Source organism: Pristiophorus japonicus, unplaced genomic scaffold (genome assembly GCF_044704955.1).
Source record: "Pristiophorus japonicus isolate sPriJap1 unplaced genomic scaffold, sPriJap1.hap1 HAP1_SCAFFOLD_926, whole genome shotgun sequence".
In the NCBI taxonomy this organism is placed as follows: Eukaryota; Metazoa; Chordata; class Chondrichthyes; family Pristiophoridae; genus Pristiophorus; species Pristiophorus japonicus.
Window position 1 is genome coordinate 95,717 of NW_027254853.1, and position 17,919 is coordinate 113,635.

The 17,919-nt window shown below is 48.4% G+C and overlaps 1 protein-coding gene across 1 annotated transcript in view; it reads right to left on the reverse strand.

Annotated features, from left to right (window-relative positions):
* The window catches only part of LOC139257914 (uncharacterized), a 57,042-nt gene extending 43,815 nt beyond the window's left edge, over positions 1-13,227 (reverse strand). The window contains exons 1-4 of the mRNA XM_070874663.1: positions 13,141-13,227; positions 12,373-12,543; positions 11,046-11,117; positions 10,440-10,497 (exon numbers count right to left, since the gene is read on the reverse strand). Of these exons, the coding sequence (XP_070730764.1) occupies positions 10,440-10,497; positions 11,046-11,117; positions 12,373-12,543; positions 13,141-13,218 (379 nt within the window). The 5' untranslated portion in view covers positions 13,219-13,227. The remainder of the gene's footprint in view (positions 1-10,439; positions 10,498-11,045; positions 11,118-12,372; positions 12,544-13,140) is intronic.
* Positions 13,228-17,919: the final 4,692 nt, after the last annotated feature.

A 17,919-nucleotide genomic window follows, 5' to 3' on the forward strand; every position in this document is an offset into this window, starting at 1 on the left:
AGAGACTGACTGAGAGAGATAGAGAGACAAAGAGAATGTCAGAGAGACAGGGAGGTAGAGACAGAGACAGACAGACAAACAGAGACAGCGAGACAGACAGAGGGAGAGAGAAACAGAGGGAGAGAGAGAAACAGAGAGAGAGAGAGAGAGAGAGAGAAAGACCGAGTGAGAGATAGAGAGAGAAACAGAGGAGAGGGAGACAGACGGAGAGAGAGACAGATACAGAGTGAGAGCGAGAGATAGAGAGATGGGAGAGACAGAGCAAGAGAAAGAGAGACAGAGAGACAGAGCGAGAGAGAGAGAGTCAAAGAGGGAGATAGAGACAGACAGAGAGAGATAGTGAGAAAGAGAGAGAGAGAGTGAGAGACACTCGTTCAGTGTGATCTATGTCGGATCGACCATCTTCCTCCGACTGCCACGTGGTGAGTCGCTGCACATTCGCTGGAGGTGCCCCATTGTTCCACAGCCCTTGCACACGTAGTGCTTGGATCGACATTGATGGGCTCTATATTTGCCCCTGCAGCGCCAACATGGTGTTAATGTATCCGCATTCACACCCCACGCGGACTCTGAGTCATCCTAGGTCTGGCCTCTGCAGGCGTGTAGGCCCTGCCTTGTACAGTTCTGCCTGTTGAAGGCATTATTTTATGCAAAGTACTTGTCGGTGAGCTTCGATGCTGCAAAGATATCTGTTTAGTGTTTTCGTTCATGGACATAAAAGCCTGGGCTATCGTGATGGCCTTGCCCAGATCTCGGGATTCGGCAGAGAGCAGTTTGTGAAGAATGACCTCGTGGCCGATTCCAAGCATGAAAAATTCCAGCAAATTTGCACGGTCCCACAAGGCATCTTAGGACGGCGACATAGCTCGCCACATCCTGGCCCTCGGAGCGGTGCTGCATATAAAACCATACCTGGCCATTAAGATGCTCTCTTTCGGCTTAATGGAACTGAAGGTCGACAAGTCCCCTGGTCCTGATGAAATGCATCCCAGGGTATTAAAAGAGATGGCGGAAGTTATGGCAGATGCATTCGTTATAATCAACCAAAATTCTCTGGACTCTGGGGAGGTACCAGCGGATTGGAAAGCAGCTAATGTAACGCCTCTGTTTAAAAAAGGGGGGCAGACAAAAGGCAGGTAACTATAGGCCGGTTAGTTTAACATCTGTAGTGGGTAAAATGCTTGAAGCTATCATTAAGGAAGAAATAGCGGGACACCTAGATAGGAATAGTGCAATCAAGCAGACGCAGGATGGATTCATGAAGGGGAAATCATGTTTAACTAATTTACTGGAATTCTTTGAGGATATAACGAGCATGGTGGATAGAGGTGTACCGATGGATGTGGTGTATTTAGATTTCCAAAAGGCATTCGATAAGGTGCCACACAAAAGGTTACTGCAGAAGATAAAGATACGCGGAGTCAGAGGAAATGTATTAGCATGGATCGAGAATTGGCTGGCTAACAGAAAGCAGGGAGTCGGGATAAATGGGTCCTTTTCAGGTTGGAAATCGGTGGTTAGTGGTGTGCCACAGGGATTGGTGCTGGGACCACAACTGTTTACAATATACATAGATGACCTGGAAGAGGAGACAGAGTGTAGTGTAACAAAATTTGCAGATGACACAAAGATTAGTGGGAAAGCGGGTTGTGTAGAGGACACAGAGAGGCTGCAAAAAGATTTAAATAAGTTAAGCGAATGGGCTAAGGTTTGGCAGATGGAATACAATGTCGGAAAATGTGAGGTCATCCAACTTGGAAAGAAAAACAGTAAAAGGGAATATTATTTGAATGGGGAGAAATTACAACATGCTGCGGTGCAGAGGGACCTGGGGGTCCTTGTGCATGAATCCCAAAAAGTTAGTTTGCAGGTGCAGCAGGTAATCAGGAAGGCAAATGGAATGTTGGCCTTCATTGCGAGAGGGATGGAGTACAAAAGCAGGGAGGTCCTGCTGCAACTGTACAGGGTATTGGTGAGGCCGCACCTGGAGTACTGCGTGCAGTTTTGCTCACCTTACTTAAGGAAGGATATACTAGCTTTGGAGGGGGTACAGAGACGATTCACTTGGCTGATTCCGGAGATGAGGGGGTTACCTTATGATGATAGATTGAGTAGACTGGGTCTTTACTCGTTGGAGTTCAGAAGGATGAGGGGTGATCTTATAGAAACATTTAAAATAATGAAAGGGATCGACAAGATAGAGGCAGAGAGGTTGTTTCCACTGGTCGGGGAGACTACAACTAGGGGGCACAGCCTCAAAATACCGGGGAGCCAATTTAAAACCGAGTTGAGAAGGAATTTCTTCTCCCAGAGGGTTGTGAATCTGTGGAATTCTCTGCCCAAGGAAGCAGTTGAGGCTAGCTCATTGAATGTATTCAAATCACAGATAGATAGATTTTTAACCAATAAGGGAATTAAGGGTTACGGGGAGAGGGCGGGTAAGTGGAGCTGAGTCCACGGCCAGATCAGCCATGATCTTGTTGAATGGCGGAGCAGGCTTGAGGGACTAGATGGCCTACAACCTGTCCCTAATTCTTATGTTCTTATGTATGTTCTTGAGGCGTTCCTGAACCAGTGTGCACAACTCTGCATATGTCTTGTCCGTTGGTTTCATCGGTGCTAGCAGAGTTTTGATGAGGCCATATATCGTGGACCCACAAAGGGTGAGGAGTATCGCCCTGTACGTGACTGCGTTACTGTCCGTATCCAGCTCGTTGGCCACGACGTACTGGTCAAGATGTTCAACGAAGGCTTCCCAATCATCACCCTCAACAAATCTCTCAAGAATACCAATGGCAGCCATAACCGCATGAAAGTTCGTGATCTGTTACTCGTCGCCGATTGTTATGTTCAGAATAACTCCACACGACTGTATGCTGTCAGCTCAAACTGATGTGATCTTGGTCTCTTTAATCAAACTCCAGAGTAAAGAATCAGCTTGACAGACAACCTTTTATACTTGCTTGCACAGGGTGTGCAGGTGACCCTTGGGCCTCCAACAGGTGCGCCCCCTGCTGGCAAGTCTTACACTATTATAACGTTTACATACATAACAGACACAGAGATAAAGAGACAGAGAGAGAGAGACACACACACACAGAGACAGAGAAAGAGAGACAGACAGAGCGAGAGAGACAGAGAGAGAGAGACTGAGAGTGGGAGAGACAGAGAGTGAGAAAGCAGAGAGAGAGAAGGACAGAAAGAGAGAAGGACAGAGAGAGAGGGAGGGAGATAGAGAGGGAGAGAGAGAGAGGGGGGGGAGACAGAGGGAGGGAGATAGAGAGAGACAGACAGAGAGGGACTGAGACTGAACAGCGAGGAACAGAGACAGAGGGACAGAGAAAGACAGAGAGACATAGACAGACAGACAGACAGAGACAGAGAGAGAGAGGGAGACAGACAGAGAGAGAGAGGGAAACAGATGGAGAGAGAGAAAGAGAGGCAGATAGAGAGACAGAGTGAGAGAGAGACAGAGACAGAGAGAGGAGGAGAGAGGGAGAGAAACAGAGAGAGAGAGACAGAGAGAAACAGAGCGAGACAGAGAGACAGAGAGAGAGACAGACAGAGAGAGACAGAGAGGGAGATAGAGACAGACAGAGACGGACAGACAGACAGAAAATGACAGAGACAGAGAGACAGACAGAGTCACACACACACACACACACAGGCAGAGCAAGAGACAGAGAGAGAGAGAGAGAGAGGGAGTGAGAAAGAAAGAGAGAGAGAGACTGGCAGAGAGAGAGACTAGAGAGACAGGGAGACTGAGACAGAGAGACAGAGACAGACAGAGAGAGACAGAGAGAGAGAGAGAGAGAGACAGAGAGAGAGAGAGAGTGACAGAGACAGAGACAGCGAGAGAAAGGGACAGAGAGAGAGGGACAGAGAGAGAGGGGGACAGAGAAAGAGAGAGACAGAGAAAGAGAGCGAGAGAGAGGGAGAGAGAGAGAGAGACAGACAGAGAGAAAGACAGAGAGAGAGAGACAGACAAAGAGAGAGAGAGAGAGAGAGAGAGAGAGAGACAGAGAGAGACATAGACAGACAGGCAGAGGGAGAGAGACAGAAGGAGAGAGAGACAAAGAGAGAAAGACAGACAGAGCGAGAGAGACAGAGACAGAGAGAGGAGGAGAGAGGGAGAGAAACAGAGAGAGAGAGACAGAGAGAAACAGAGCGAGACAGAGAGACAGAGAGAGAGACAGACAGAGAGAGACAGAGAGGGAGATAGAGACAGACAGAGACGGACAGACAGACAGAAAATGACAGAGACAGAGAGACAGACAGAGTCACACACACACACACACACAGGCAGAGCAAGAGACAGAGAGAGAGAGAGAGAGGGAGTGAGAAAGAAAGAGAGAGAGAGACTGGCAGAGAGAGAGACTAGAGAGACAGGGAGACTGAGACAGAGAGACAGAGACAGACAGAGAGAGACAGAGAGAGAGAGAGAGAGAGAGACAGAGAGAGAGAGAGAGTGACAGAGACAGAGACAGCGAGAGAGAGGGACAGAGAGAGAGGGACAGAGAGAGAGGGGGACAGAGAAAGAGAGAGACAGAGAAAGAGAGCGAGAGAGAGGGAGAGAGAGAGAGAGACAGACAGAGAGAAAGACAGAGAGAGAGAGACAGACAAAGAGAGAGAGAGAGAGAGAGAGAGAGAGACAGAGAGAGACATAGACAGACAGGCAGAGGGAGAGAGACAGAAGGAGAGAGAGACAAAGAGAGAAAGACAGACAGAGCGAGAGAGACAGAGACAGAGTCAGAGAATCAGAGAGAGACAGACAGAATGAGACAGAGATAAAGAGAGACAGAGAGAGAGAGAGAGAGACAGAGAGAGAGGGAGAGAGTGTTATGTATGTTAACTGGGTTTTACCTGCCACCAGAGGGCGCGACTGTCGGAGTCCTAATGGTAACTGGCAGACACGTGCAAGCCGTGTATATAATTTTGGCAGCCATGCTGAATCCTCACTTTGAGAAGAAATAAACTGGAGTAAAGTCATGCCTGAACTAGCTCACCGTACTTAGCCTCGTGGAGTTAGTTGATACTTAACAATTGGCGACGAGTCAAAAATACGAACTTTCACGCAACCATGTCTGTTGGAATTTTGGAGAGATTCGTGATCGCCTGACCAGTACTTCATAGCCAACGGATTGGAAGGAACCCGATAACGCAATTAAGCGCAGGGAGGTTCTCCTCACCGTTTGTGGGTCAAAATTTATGGCCTTATCAAGAATCAACTCTCACTGACTCGACCAACCGATAAGACTTACGATGAATTGTGTACGCTGGTTCGGGACCACCTTAAACCGAAGGAAAGCATCATCATGGCGAGGTATCGTTTCTATATGCACAATCGCTCAGAGGGCCAGGCCGTGGCAGAATTTGTCGCTGACCTGAGACGTCTCGCTGGGCCGTGCAACTTCGGAGCTGCGTTGGAGGAAATGCTGCGGGACTTTTTCATGCTTGGCATTGGCCACGAGGTCATCCTTCGAAAGCTACTGGCTGCTGAATCTCTTGACCTGAGCAGGGCCATCACAATCGCCAAGACATGCATGTCCACGGACGAAAACTTCCCAGATATCTTCCCAGCATCGAAACTCACCGGCAAGTACTGTGCTTAAAATATCATCGGCATATGGCAGGGCCTACTCGTCCGTGTTCGTACGACCTGTAACTGCTCAAAGTCCGCCATTGGGGGTGAAGCAAATCTCACCTTGTTGGCGTTGCGGGGGCTATCATCGGGCCCATCAATGCCGATTCAAGCAATACGTGTGCAAAGGCTGTGCAACAATGGGGCACCTTCAGCGAATGTGTCCGCAACCGAGCAAGCGTGCTGCGACACACCACGTGACTGAGGATGATCGATCCAGCATGGATCAAGCAGCACAGGCAACTGGACAGAGCGGGACTCAGGCTGAAACACTCCAAGTGTGTTTTACTGGTGCCAGAGGTCGAATTTTTGGGGAGAAAGATTGCGGCAGATGGCATCAGACCCACGGACTCTAAGACGGAGGCCATCAAGAATGCACCCAGACCACAGAGTGTGATGGAGCTGCATTCGTTCCTGGGTCTTCTCAACTATTTTGGTAACTTTTTACCTAGTTTGAGCACATTGCTAGAGCCCTTGCACATGTTGCTGAGAAAGGGTAACAACTGGGTTTGGGGCAAATCTCAAGACAGAGCCTTTGAGAAGGCCAGGAACCTGCTTTGTTCCAATAAATTACTGGTACACTATGATCCATGTAAGCGGTTAGTGCTGGCCTGGAAGCCTCATCATATGGGGTTGGTTGTGTGCTCCAGCAAGCCAACGTATCAGGCAAACTCCAACGAGTTGCATACGTGTCCAGAAGTCTGTCTAAGGCGGAAAGAGCCCATTGTATGGTAGAGAAAGAGGCTCTAGCATGCGTATATGGGGTTAGGAAAATGCCTGTTTGGGCTTCGGTTTGTGCTTGAAACAGACCACAAGCCGCTCATTTCATTGTTTTCTGAGAGCAATGCCTCGTCCCGCACCCAAAGATAGGCACTGACCTTATCCGCTTATGATTATGTCATCTGCCACAGACCAGGCACTGAAAACTGTGCTGATGCGCTTTGCCGGCTACCATTGCCCACAACCGGGGTGGAAATGCTGCAGTCCGCAGACTTACTGCTGGTCATGGATGTCTTCGAGAGCGAGGGATCACCTGTCACGGCTCGCCAAATTAGGACCTGGACCAGCCAGGATCCTGTACTGTCAGGCGTAAAAAGGTGTGTCCTAAATGGAAATTGGTCTGCCATTCCCAGGGAAATGCAGGATGAAATTAAGCCTTATAGCCGCCGCAAAGATGAACTGTCCATTCAGTCTGATTGTCTGTTATGGCGTATTCGTGTTAGGCCAAAAAAAGGCAGGGAAACCTTTGTGCGAGATTTACACGGTACCCACCCAGACATTGTCATGATGAAGACCATTGCCAGGTCTCACATTTGGTGGCCCGGCATTGACTCGGACTTGGAGTCATGCGTGCATCAGTGCAACACTTGCATGCAACTGAGTAACGCACCTGTGGAGGCTCCGCTGAGTCTGTGGTCATGGCCATCCCAAACCGTGGTCAAGGAGCCACATAGAGTTTGCCGGCCCCTTTCTCGGCAAAATGTTCTTAGTGGTAGTGGACGCTTACTCCAAATGGATTGAATGTGTAATCATGTCATCCAACACGTCCACAGCCACCAGTGAAAGCCTCTGGGCCATGTTCGCCCATGGACTGCCCGACATCCTTGTCAGCGACAATGAACCGTGTTTCACCAGTTCGGAGTTCCACGAGTTTAAGACCTGTAACGGCATCAAGCATGTCAGGTCTGCCCCTTTCAAACCCGCGTCTAACGGTCAAGCGGAGCGGGCTGTCCAAACCATTAAGCAGAGCCTAAAACGCGTGACTCACACCTCCCTACAGACCCGCTTGTCCCGCATTCTGCTCAGTTACCGGACGAGACCCCACTCGCTCACCGGGGTCCCTCCTGCCAAGCTGTTAATGAAGAGAGGCCTCAAAACCAGGCTCTCCCTCGTACACCCGGATCTCCATGATCATGTTGAAACCAGAACGCAATCGCGCGGCCGTATCACGTGACTTTGCTGTTCATGACCCAGTGTTTGTCTTGAATTATGGTCCAAAGTGGGTTGCTGGCACGGTTTTGGCCAAGGAGGGGAACAGAGTGTTTGTAATCAAACTGTTAAATGGCAAAACGTGCAAGAGACACATTGACCAAACCAAACTGCGATTCACAGACAACCCAGAACATCATCATCGACCAACCAACACACATCCAACCATCAGTTGACCCTTGTGTCATTCACCAAGACGAACCTACTATCCACGACAGTCCTGTCAGACTGACTGTTCCGCAATGCAGCAATGGTCCTACTAATTCACCCAAGCTTGGGTTCGAACTGAGAAGATCAACCAGGGAGCGGAAGGCCCCGGACCGTCTCAACTTGTAAATACAACCTGTACCAAGGACTTTGGGGGAATGATGTTATGTATGTTAACTGCGTTTTACCTGCCACCGGAGGGCACGACTGTCGGAGTCCTAATGGTCACTGGCAGACACGTGCAAGCCGTGTATATAATGTTGGAACCATGTTGAATCCTCACTTTGAGAAGAAATAAACTGGAGTAAAGTCATGCCTGAAGTAGCTCACCGTACTTAGCCTCGTGGAGTTATTTGATACTGAACAGAGAGAGAGAGACGGAGAGACAGAGCGAGAGAGACAGAGAGACAGAGAGACAGAGAGTCAGAGAGGGGTAGAGAGAGAGAGAGACAGAGAGACAGAGTCAGAGAGGGACAGAGAGGGACTGACAGAGAGAGGAAGACAAAGAGACAGAGTGAGAGTGGGACAAAGAGAAAAAGGGACAGCAAGAGAGATAAAGAGCGAGAGAGAGAGACAGAGAGAGACAGAGAGAGAGGGAGAGACAGACAGAGATAGAAATATAGAGAGACACACACAGAGACAGAGAGAGAGAAAGACAGACAGAGCAAGAGAGGCAGAGTCAGAGAGAGAGAGAGAGAGAGAGAGAGACAGAGAGAGGGAGAGAGAGGGAGAGAGAGACAGAGAGAGAGAGGGGGAGAGAAAGAGAGAGAGAGACAGAGAGAGAGAGACAGAGAGAGAGAGACAGAGAGAGCAAGACAGAGAGAGACAAACAGAGAAGCAGAGAGGGATAGAGAGAGACAGAGAGGGACAGAGCTAGACTGACAGAGAGAGACAGAGATAGAGAGACAAAGAGAGACAGACAGAGAGAGAGAGAAACAGAGACAGAGGGAGACAGAGACAGAGGGAGACAGAGACAGTGGGAGCAAGAAAGACCGAGGGAGAGACAGACAGAGGGAGAGAGAGACAGAGGGAGAGAGAGACAGAGAGAGAGAGGGAGAGAGAGAAACAGGCAGAAAGGGAGACAGACGGAGAGAAAGAAAGAGAGAGAGAGAGAGCGATAGAGGCAGAGAGAGGGAGAGAGAGACAGAGACAAAGAGGGGTTGGGGGTAATATATTAGCATGAGAGGATTGGCTAACGAACAGAAAACAGAGTCGGGATAAATGATAATTCTCGGGTTGGCAATGAGTAACCAGTGGGGTGCCACAGGGATCAGTGCTGGGACCCCAACTATTTATAATCTATATTAATGACTTGGAGGAAGGCACTGAGTGTAACGTAGCCAAGTTTGCCAATGATACAAAGATGGGAGGAAAAGCAATGTGTGAGGAGGACACAAAATCTGCAAAAGGACATAGGCTGAGTGAGTGGGCAAAAATTTGGCAGATGGAGTATAATGTTGGAAAGTGTGAGGTCATGCACTTTGGCAGGAAAAAAATCAAAGAGCACGTTATTATTTAAATGGAGAAAGATTGCAAAGTGCTGCAGTACAGCAGCAGCTGGGGGTACTTGTGCATGAGACACAAAAGGTTAGTATGCAGGTACAGCAAGTGATCAGGAAGGCCAATGGAATCTTGGCTTTACTGCAAAGGGAATGGAATATAAAAGCAGGGAAGTCTTGCTACAGTTATTCAGGGTATTGATGAGGCCACACCTGGAATACTGCGTGCAGTTTTGGTTTCCATATTTACGAAAGGATATACTTGCTTTGGAGGCAGTTCAGAGAAGGTTCACTAGGTTGATTCCAGAGATGAGGGGGTTGAGTAGGTTGGGCCTCTACTCATTGGGGTTCAGAAGAATCAGAGGTATAAGATTCTGAGGGGGCTTGACAGGGTGGATGCAGAGAAGATGTTTCCACTGATAGGGGAGACTAGAACTAGAGGGCATGATCTTAGAATAAGGGGCCGCCCATTTAAAACTGAGATGAGGATGAATTTCTTCTCTGAGGGTGTAAATCTGTGGAATTCGCTGCCTCAGAGAGCTGTGGAAGCTGGGACATTGAATAAATTTAAGACAGAAATAGACAGTTTCTTAAACAATAGGGGAATAAAGGGTTATGGGGAGCGGGCAGGGAAGTGGACCCGAGTCCATGATCAGATCAGCCATGATCTTATTGAATGGCGGAGCAGGCTCGAGGGGCCAAATGGCTGACTCCTGCTCCTATTTCTTATGTTCATATGTTCTAAGAGAGACAGAGCGAGAGAGAGAGAGACAGAGAGAGAGACACACACACACAGACAGAGAGACAGAGAGAGAGAAAGAGACAGACAGAGAGATAAAGAGAGAGACAGAGGTAGAGACACACACACACAGACAGAGAGACAGACAGAGCTAGAGAGACAGAGAGAGAGAGAGAGAGAGAGACAGACAGCGAGAGAGAAAGAAAGAAAGAGAGAGACAGACAGAGAGAGAGAGAGACAGAGAGAGAGAGAGAGACAGAGATAGAGAGAAAAAGAGAGAGGGTGAGAGAGGGAGTGAGGCAGCGAGGGAGGGAGAGAGAGGAAATGAAGCAGCGAGAGAGGGAGTGAGAGGATGTGGTTTTACCTTGACAAAGATTGCTGCCAGTTCTGGAGTAGTTGATGTTTTTCGGTGTCTCCACATCCTGTAATCAGACAAAGAATTTCAGGTTTGGACGATGAGCTCCATGGGCGGAGCCGAGCTGTATCTATAACCCCCTCCCCACGTGAGGGTCTGCGGCGGTGGTGATCTCCACACTGCCTGCGAGTGCTGGATATTGCACTGTGGGGGCGACACCGTACCCGAGCCCTGAATCCTCCCATCCTCCCCCCAAACCAATGTGAGCGGGGGTCAGCGTAGGGAGCAGGCGCGGGACCCCCAGCCCAGGGCACTGAGGGGCCACCCCCAACACACCCTCCACCCGGCGGCTGGAACCTGGCATCTTGCTGTGGCTCGAGGCTCAGTGCCACCCCGGGTAACTGTGGGCGAGCCAGGCTTCCCGGGAGAGGCAGGCAGTGAGCTGTTGTTACATGGGAATCTGCCCCCTCCCCCCTAACCGCCTCACCGCACATTCCACCCCCCCCCCCTCCACCCCCGGCCCCACCCCCACTCCCACCGCCCCACCCCCAGCCCCCCCACCCCCCCCCCCCCCAGCTCTGGCCCCACATTCTCCCCTCATCCCAGGACACTCACCTCACCCTCCGTCTCCGCATAGCCCTTGATGGTGCATTTCAGAATGAAATCAAAAAACTTATATCTTTCCATCTGTGAAAATAAATCAGAGGTTAAGAATTCAGTTTATGGGGTGAGGGGTCCCACAGTTTGGAGGAGTGAGGAGTCCCATAGTTTGGGGAGGTGAGGATAACAGTTTGGGGGGGTGAGGGAGCCCACAGTTTTGGGGGGTGAGGGGTCCCACAGTTTGGGGAGGTGAGGATAACAGTTTGGGGGGCTGAGAGGTCCCACAGTTTGCGGGGTGAGGGGTCCCACAGTTTTGGGGGTGAGGAGTCCCACAGTTTGGGGGCTGAGGAGACCCACAGTTTGGGGGTGAGGGGTCCCACAGTTTGCGGGGTGAGGGGGCCCACAGTTTGGGGGATGAGGATCACAGTTTGGGGAGCGAGGGGTCCCACAGTTTGGGGGGTGAGGATTCCCAGTTTGGGGGTGAGGGGTCCCACAGTTTGGGGGGTGAGGATTCCCAGAATTTCGGTTGTAGGATGGCGAGAGGGTTAACTCCAGATCTTGACGTGGGGTGGTGAGTTACACAATCTCACGAGGAAAAAGGTCATCCCTCAGATAACAGCAGGACATTGGAGCAGGATTGGGAATCTCCCCTCCCCCGTGCTCAGTCCCCCGCCCCACCGTCACACAGCACGGGACATTCAACCATGGGGGCATCATCGGGGCAACAACAACTTGTATTTATACAGCGCCTTTAATGTCGGAATCCCTCCAAAAGTACTTCATACATACAGTGTACATGCAGTGTATATACATCATACATACAGCGTACATGCAGTATACATACAGTGAACATTCAGTGTACATACAGCATACATGCAGTGTACATACAGTGTACATACAGTGAACATACAGTGTACATACAGCACACATACAGTGTACATACAGCGTGCATGCAGTGTACACACTGTGTACATGCAGCGTACATACAGTGAACATAGTGTACATACAGCATACATGCAGCGTACATACAGTGTACATACAGCGTACATACAGCGTACATGCAGTGTACATACAATGTACATACATCATACATACAGTGTACATACAGCGTACATACAGCGCACATACAGTGTTCATACAGTGTACATACAGCATACATACAGTGTACATACAGCGTACATAGTGTTCATACAGTGTACATACAGCATACATACAGTGTTCATACAGTGTACATACAGCATACAGTGTACATACAGTGTACATACAGCATACATACAGTGTACATACAGTGTACATACAGCATACATACAGTGTACATACAGCATACATACAGTGTACATACAGCGTACAGCGTATAGATGGCGTACAGACAGAAACAGGGCGTTGGGCCCACGGCTCCGTGCCGGTGTTGATCGCCCACACGAGCCTCCTCCCCTCGGTTCCCCTCTGATGACTCGGTGCTATTCGCCTCGACCTCTCCCTGTGGTAGAGAGTTCCACATTCTCACCGCTCTCTGGTTAAAGACACAATGTCTGGGTGTGAGTCTGGTAATAACACCACGGGCCTTCTAGATGTGATAATCAGGCGGGCTTGTGGTTATAGTCTGGTCACAGATGGACTAAATTCCCGGAATGAGCAGGGGTTCAGGAGGCAGTCAACAGACGGCTCCAAACAATCCCATTTCCTGAACAGTAATGAGGACGAGGAGGAGGGGCAGGGGGCAGAAGGCGGGGAGAGGGCAGGAGGTGGGGAGGAGGGGAGGGGTGATGAGGGGGGAAGGGGGAGGGGAGGAGGGGGTGAGCGGGGAGGGGAGGGGCAGGGGGGAAGGGTGAGGGGAGTGGCAGGGGCAAAGGGGGAGGAGAGGGGAGGGGGAATGGGGGGGCAGGGGTGAGGGGGGGTGAAGAGGGTGAGGGGGCAGGGGAGGTGCAGGGGAAGGGGAGGGGAGGGGAGGGGATAAAGGGGGTGGGGAGGGGAAGTGGGGTGAAGAGCGGGGAAGCGGGAGGGGTGGGGGAGGGGGGTGAAGGGGGGAAGGGGTAGAGACAGGGGAGCTGGTAATGAGGGGGAGGGGAGGGGAGGGGAGCGGGGAGACGAGGGAGGAGACGATCATTACCTGGAGCAGCAGGATCCCAGGCCGCGATGAGGTGTGTGGCAACGGGCAGGGCGAGGCTTCGGATGAAGGATCGTTCATTTTTTCGCGCCAGACGTTTGCCGGCGAGTTGCAGTGCGTGAGACAGGAGACGGAAATGACAGATAGGCAGAAACGCTTCGATGTGGTCTGATTTATATGAGTGTGTCTTTGTTCAGTCACCAAGGCAGCGCGGAGCTCTCAGTGTGAGTGAGAGAGAGAGTGGGAGTGAGAGAGAGACACACACATACGCACACACACTCACTCACTGCTCACAGATTCTGGAATTGGTCGGAAAATGTTTATTTTAAAGTACCCAATATAAGTGATTGCCTCATGTCCTAACGAGAGGTTTTTCACACAATTTAAACCAACCAAAATACAACCATGGCCAGAATGAAAGTTTGGTTTTCACAGGTTAATTAACCTCAATAACTCCCAAATTAATTCAAACCAATTTCAAACTAACCAGTGCCAGTTGAAAAACTACAGACACACAGACAAATAAACATCTACGTGGTTTTTAACATTCATTCACACTGAAGCGTCACACACAATCCATTGCATAACTTTTCAAACATCCATAGGAGCAAATGCGATGTTCGATTTTCTTAGATTCATAGGAATGTTTTTCTATTTTTTTCTGTCATACGAGAGGTCAGATGCAACGTTTTGGAGAGTCTCAATTTGATTGGCTTGCTCTGCCAATTTAAGCCCCAATCCCTTAACTTCGTTTGTCAATTTCCCTACGTCTGTCTGAAGTCCTGGTTGTTTGTGCTCCCATTGGTTTTGTAAAGTTTTGTTAAAGTCTCTCTGCGTAAGTAATTCTGCATAACATGCTGCTATTTTGACACATTTAGACTCCCTCTTCTTTTTTCTTTTTTAGTTTTGTCAAAGAATGAGTCACCTCTGGGAAATCCGGGTGAGCTCATAGCAAACATAGAAACATAGAAAATAGGTGCAGGAGTAGGCCATTTGGCACTTCGAGCCTGCACCACCATTCAACAAGATCATGGCCAATCATCCCCTCAGTACCCTCCTCCTGCTTTCTCTCCATACCCCTTGATCCCTTTAGCCGTAAGGGCCATATCTAACTCCCTCTTGAATATATCCAATGAACTGGCATCAACAACTCTCTGCGGCAGGGAATTCCACAGGTTAACAACTCTCTGAGTGAAGAAGTTTCTCCTCATCTCAGTCTTAAATGGCCTACCCCTTATCCTAAGACTGTGTCCCCTGGTTCTGGACTTCCCCAACATCGGGAGCATTCTTCCTGCATCTAACCTGTCCAGTCCCGTCAGAATTTTATATGTTTCTATGAGATCCCCTCTCATCCTTCTAAACTCCAATGTATAATCCAGTCTCTCCTCGTATATCAGTCCTGCCATCCCGGGAATCAGTCTGGTGAACCTTCACTGCACTCCCTCAATAGCAAGAACGTCCTTCCTCAGATTAGGAGACCAAAACTGAACACAATATTCCAGGTGAGGCCTCACCAAGGCCCTGTACAACTGCAGTAAGACCTCCCTGCTCCTATACTCAAATCCCCTCGCTATGAAGGACAACATACCATTTCCTTTCTTCACTGCCTGCTGTACCTGTATGCCAACTTTCAATGACTGATGAACCATGACACCCAGGTCTCGTTGCACCTCCCCCTTTTCCTAATCTGCCGCCATTCAGATAATATTTTGTCTTCGCGTTTTTGCCCCCAAAGTGGATAACCTCAGACTTATCCACATTATACTGCATCTGCCATGCATTTGCCCACTCACCTAACCTGTCTAAGTCACCCTGCAGCCTCTTAGCGTCCCCCTCACAGCTCACACCGCCACCCAGTTTAGTGTCATCTGCAAACTTGGAGATATTACACTCATTCCTTGATCTAAATCATTAATGTATATTGTAAAGAGCTGGGGTCCCAGCACTAAGCCCTGCGGCACTCCACTAGTCACTGCCTGCCATTCTGAAAAGGACCCGTTTATCCCGACTCTCTGCTTCCTGTCTGCCAACCAGTTCTCTATCCACGTCAGTACATTACCCCCAATACAATGTGCTTTGATTTTGCACAAAAATCTCTTGTGTGGGATCTTGTCAAAAGCTTTTTGAAAGTCCAAATACACCATATCCACCGGTTCTCCCTTGTCCACTCTACTAGTTACATCCTCAAAAAATTCCAGAAGATTTGTCAAGCTTCATTTCCCCTTCATAAATCCATGCTGACTTGGACTGATCTTGTCACTGCTTTCCAAATGCGCTGCTATTTCATCCTTAATAATTGATTCCAACATTTCCCCCCCTACTGATGTCAGGCTAACCGATCTATAATTACCCGTTTTCTATCTCCCTCCCTTTTTAAAAAGTGGTGTTACATTAGCTACCCTCCAGTCCATAGGAACTGATCCAGAGTCGATAGACTGTTGGAAAATGATCACCAATGCATCCACTATTTCTAGGACCACTTCCTTAAGTACTCTGGGATGCAGACTATCAGGTCCCGGGGATTTATCGGCCTTTATTTATTCATTATTTCAAGCCACTCCCTGACATTCTCGATCAAGGTCTGGTTAAACTGCTCTTCCCACAACTGGGAAGTTCCACCTTTTCCTGTCATTTCTCTTCTGTCTTTCTTATTTTAATTTATTTTAAATCAAAATCGTCCTATCTGGGTCACTAATGTTGTGCAAGCGGCAATTTCGCTCTTCGTGTGACTAGTGGTTGCCTGTGACGGTTCCTGAGTTAAATACCAAATTATACACTAGACAATGACAGTATCGTTAATGTTTGTTTAATACAGGAAAAGTACAAGACTTACTACTTATACTCTACAGTTACTTAATACAAAAGAAGTATAAGACTCACTACTTATACTCTGTTTAACTCTGCAAATAAGGTGTTCCAAAAGATACTCCTTGCCGCTAAAAATACTCTGTTTAACTCAACACACTCTCATAGTCACCCAATATGTCCCGGGTGATCAATCCGGTCCAACACTGTTCCTTCAAGGGTGACTCCCTGGTCCCTGATTCTATTGAGTGTTAGTCCCGGACTGTCCCAATGTGTCCATTTTTATACCTTTTTTGTCCCTTTGCTGGCCGTGTAGGTTGCCATTAATTGCCTGCTTGTTTCTGTAAGATACAGAGACATTCTGCTGTTGTCTCAACTTGTCTCTGCCTACAAAAGTTATTACCAAGTTGAGAGTCTCCCTTCCCGTGTGCGACCATTAATTTGATCTCTGGAATCTTTCTTATCACCCCCCTGCTGGGGCCACAGCTGGCCCTGTGATGATGGGTGACTCCCTCCTGTCCTTTGGTCTTCAATCTGTTATTCCTAGCCTGACCTTTTGTTCGGTCGTTAGCAATTGCTGAACTTTGTTAATTGGCATTTGGCTTTATTATCCCGTGACTTTCCCTGATGGTTACAATTCTACCTCATCCCTTATCTCATTGACCCTGAGGTTAACGCCTGCTTATTTTTTGTGCAAGAGAGCTTGTTAGGTTTTTTTAGACCTCGGGTCTGAACTAACTTCTTAAACCTTTCTGATATTTCCACATTCCTCCCTTTGATCAATCATATATATGTGTATATGATTTGATCACAGTAGAAGTTCAGCTTCAATACGGGGTCCCTTTAGTCTATTTTGTAACTGATAGAGGATTCAAACAGGCTGCATTTAGACAGGTTGAGAAAACACAGACTCCCAGATCTACGTGCGACTGAGCATGTTGCATTAAGTCATCAATCAACTTGACATTTTAGGACCTTGAGTAGCGAGCCAATTAAAAGGTTAAAAGACTATTAATTGAGTCAATAAGGTCAAAGAAGGCGAGTTCTTTTCTGTAAATTGAACCCGGTATAAATACAGCCATTTTGGCCATGTGATATCAGAAGGACAAAGACCTGGCTAAAAGCCAAGAGCTTGTTACTGCGGCCAAAATAAAGTGACATTAAAACTACAATCGGAGTTCGTACTTCATTGGAAATTAAGAGATCTAACAATTTTGGTGTCACGAACAGGATCGCTGAGGGAAGAAACTGAATTCTGGACATCGGACCTACATACTGAGGTAAGGACTCCTCTTTATAAAAGTCCTCGGTCAAAAGTCTAAATTCGCCTCTCCTTCTACGCGATTCCGAAAGCCTCCGGTTTGCGAACCCTCCGGTTGGCAGTTGGCTCGAGGTCCCATAGACGTCTAAACTTCGGCGGTGTGTTAGTTAATTAATCACCGACCTATTGATCGGCTAGAAAGCCCACGACTCGAGACCCCAGTAAAGAAATCAGTATTATGGCAGCCGGAGATAAGAGCAAAGAATTGCCTACAACTGTTAAAGGTGGGCAGGCACCACCTGAAGTTTCGATAGATGAAATTCTCGAACAGTTGAAAGAATACATAGAGCAATAATTCAACTTATCTAAAACCTGTATTAAGATCGAACAAAAGTACGGAACCTCCAAAGGACAATGGTCCTTGGACGAGATTAAAAGGGTCTGGGGAAAAACGACCCGTATGAGAAATAAAGAGCGAATCAGATGGTCCCTAGTGGTTATGGGCCAGATCCGAAACCGGAATGAAATTATAATGCGTTCCCAACATGATCGAGAACTGACCAGTACAAAGGATCAATTGCAAGGTGTTTGTGCACAGCTGCGACAGAAAAAGCTTGAACTTGAAAAGCTGGAAGCGGAAGTTAAAGATCTTAAAGGTGAAATTAAAGAATGGAAAAAAATCATTAGGTCAAGAGACAGTAATAGGAAAAGGAAAA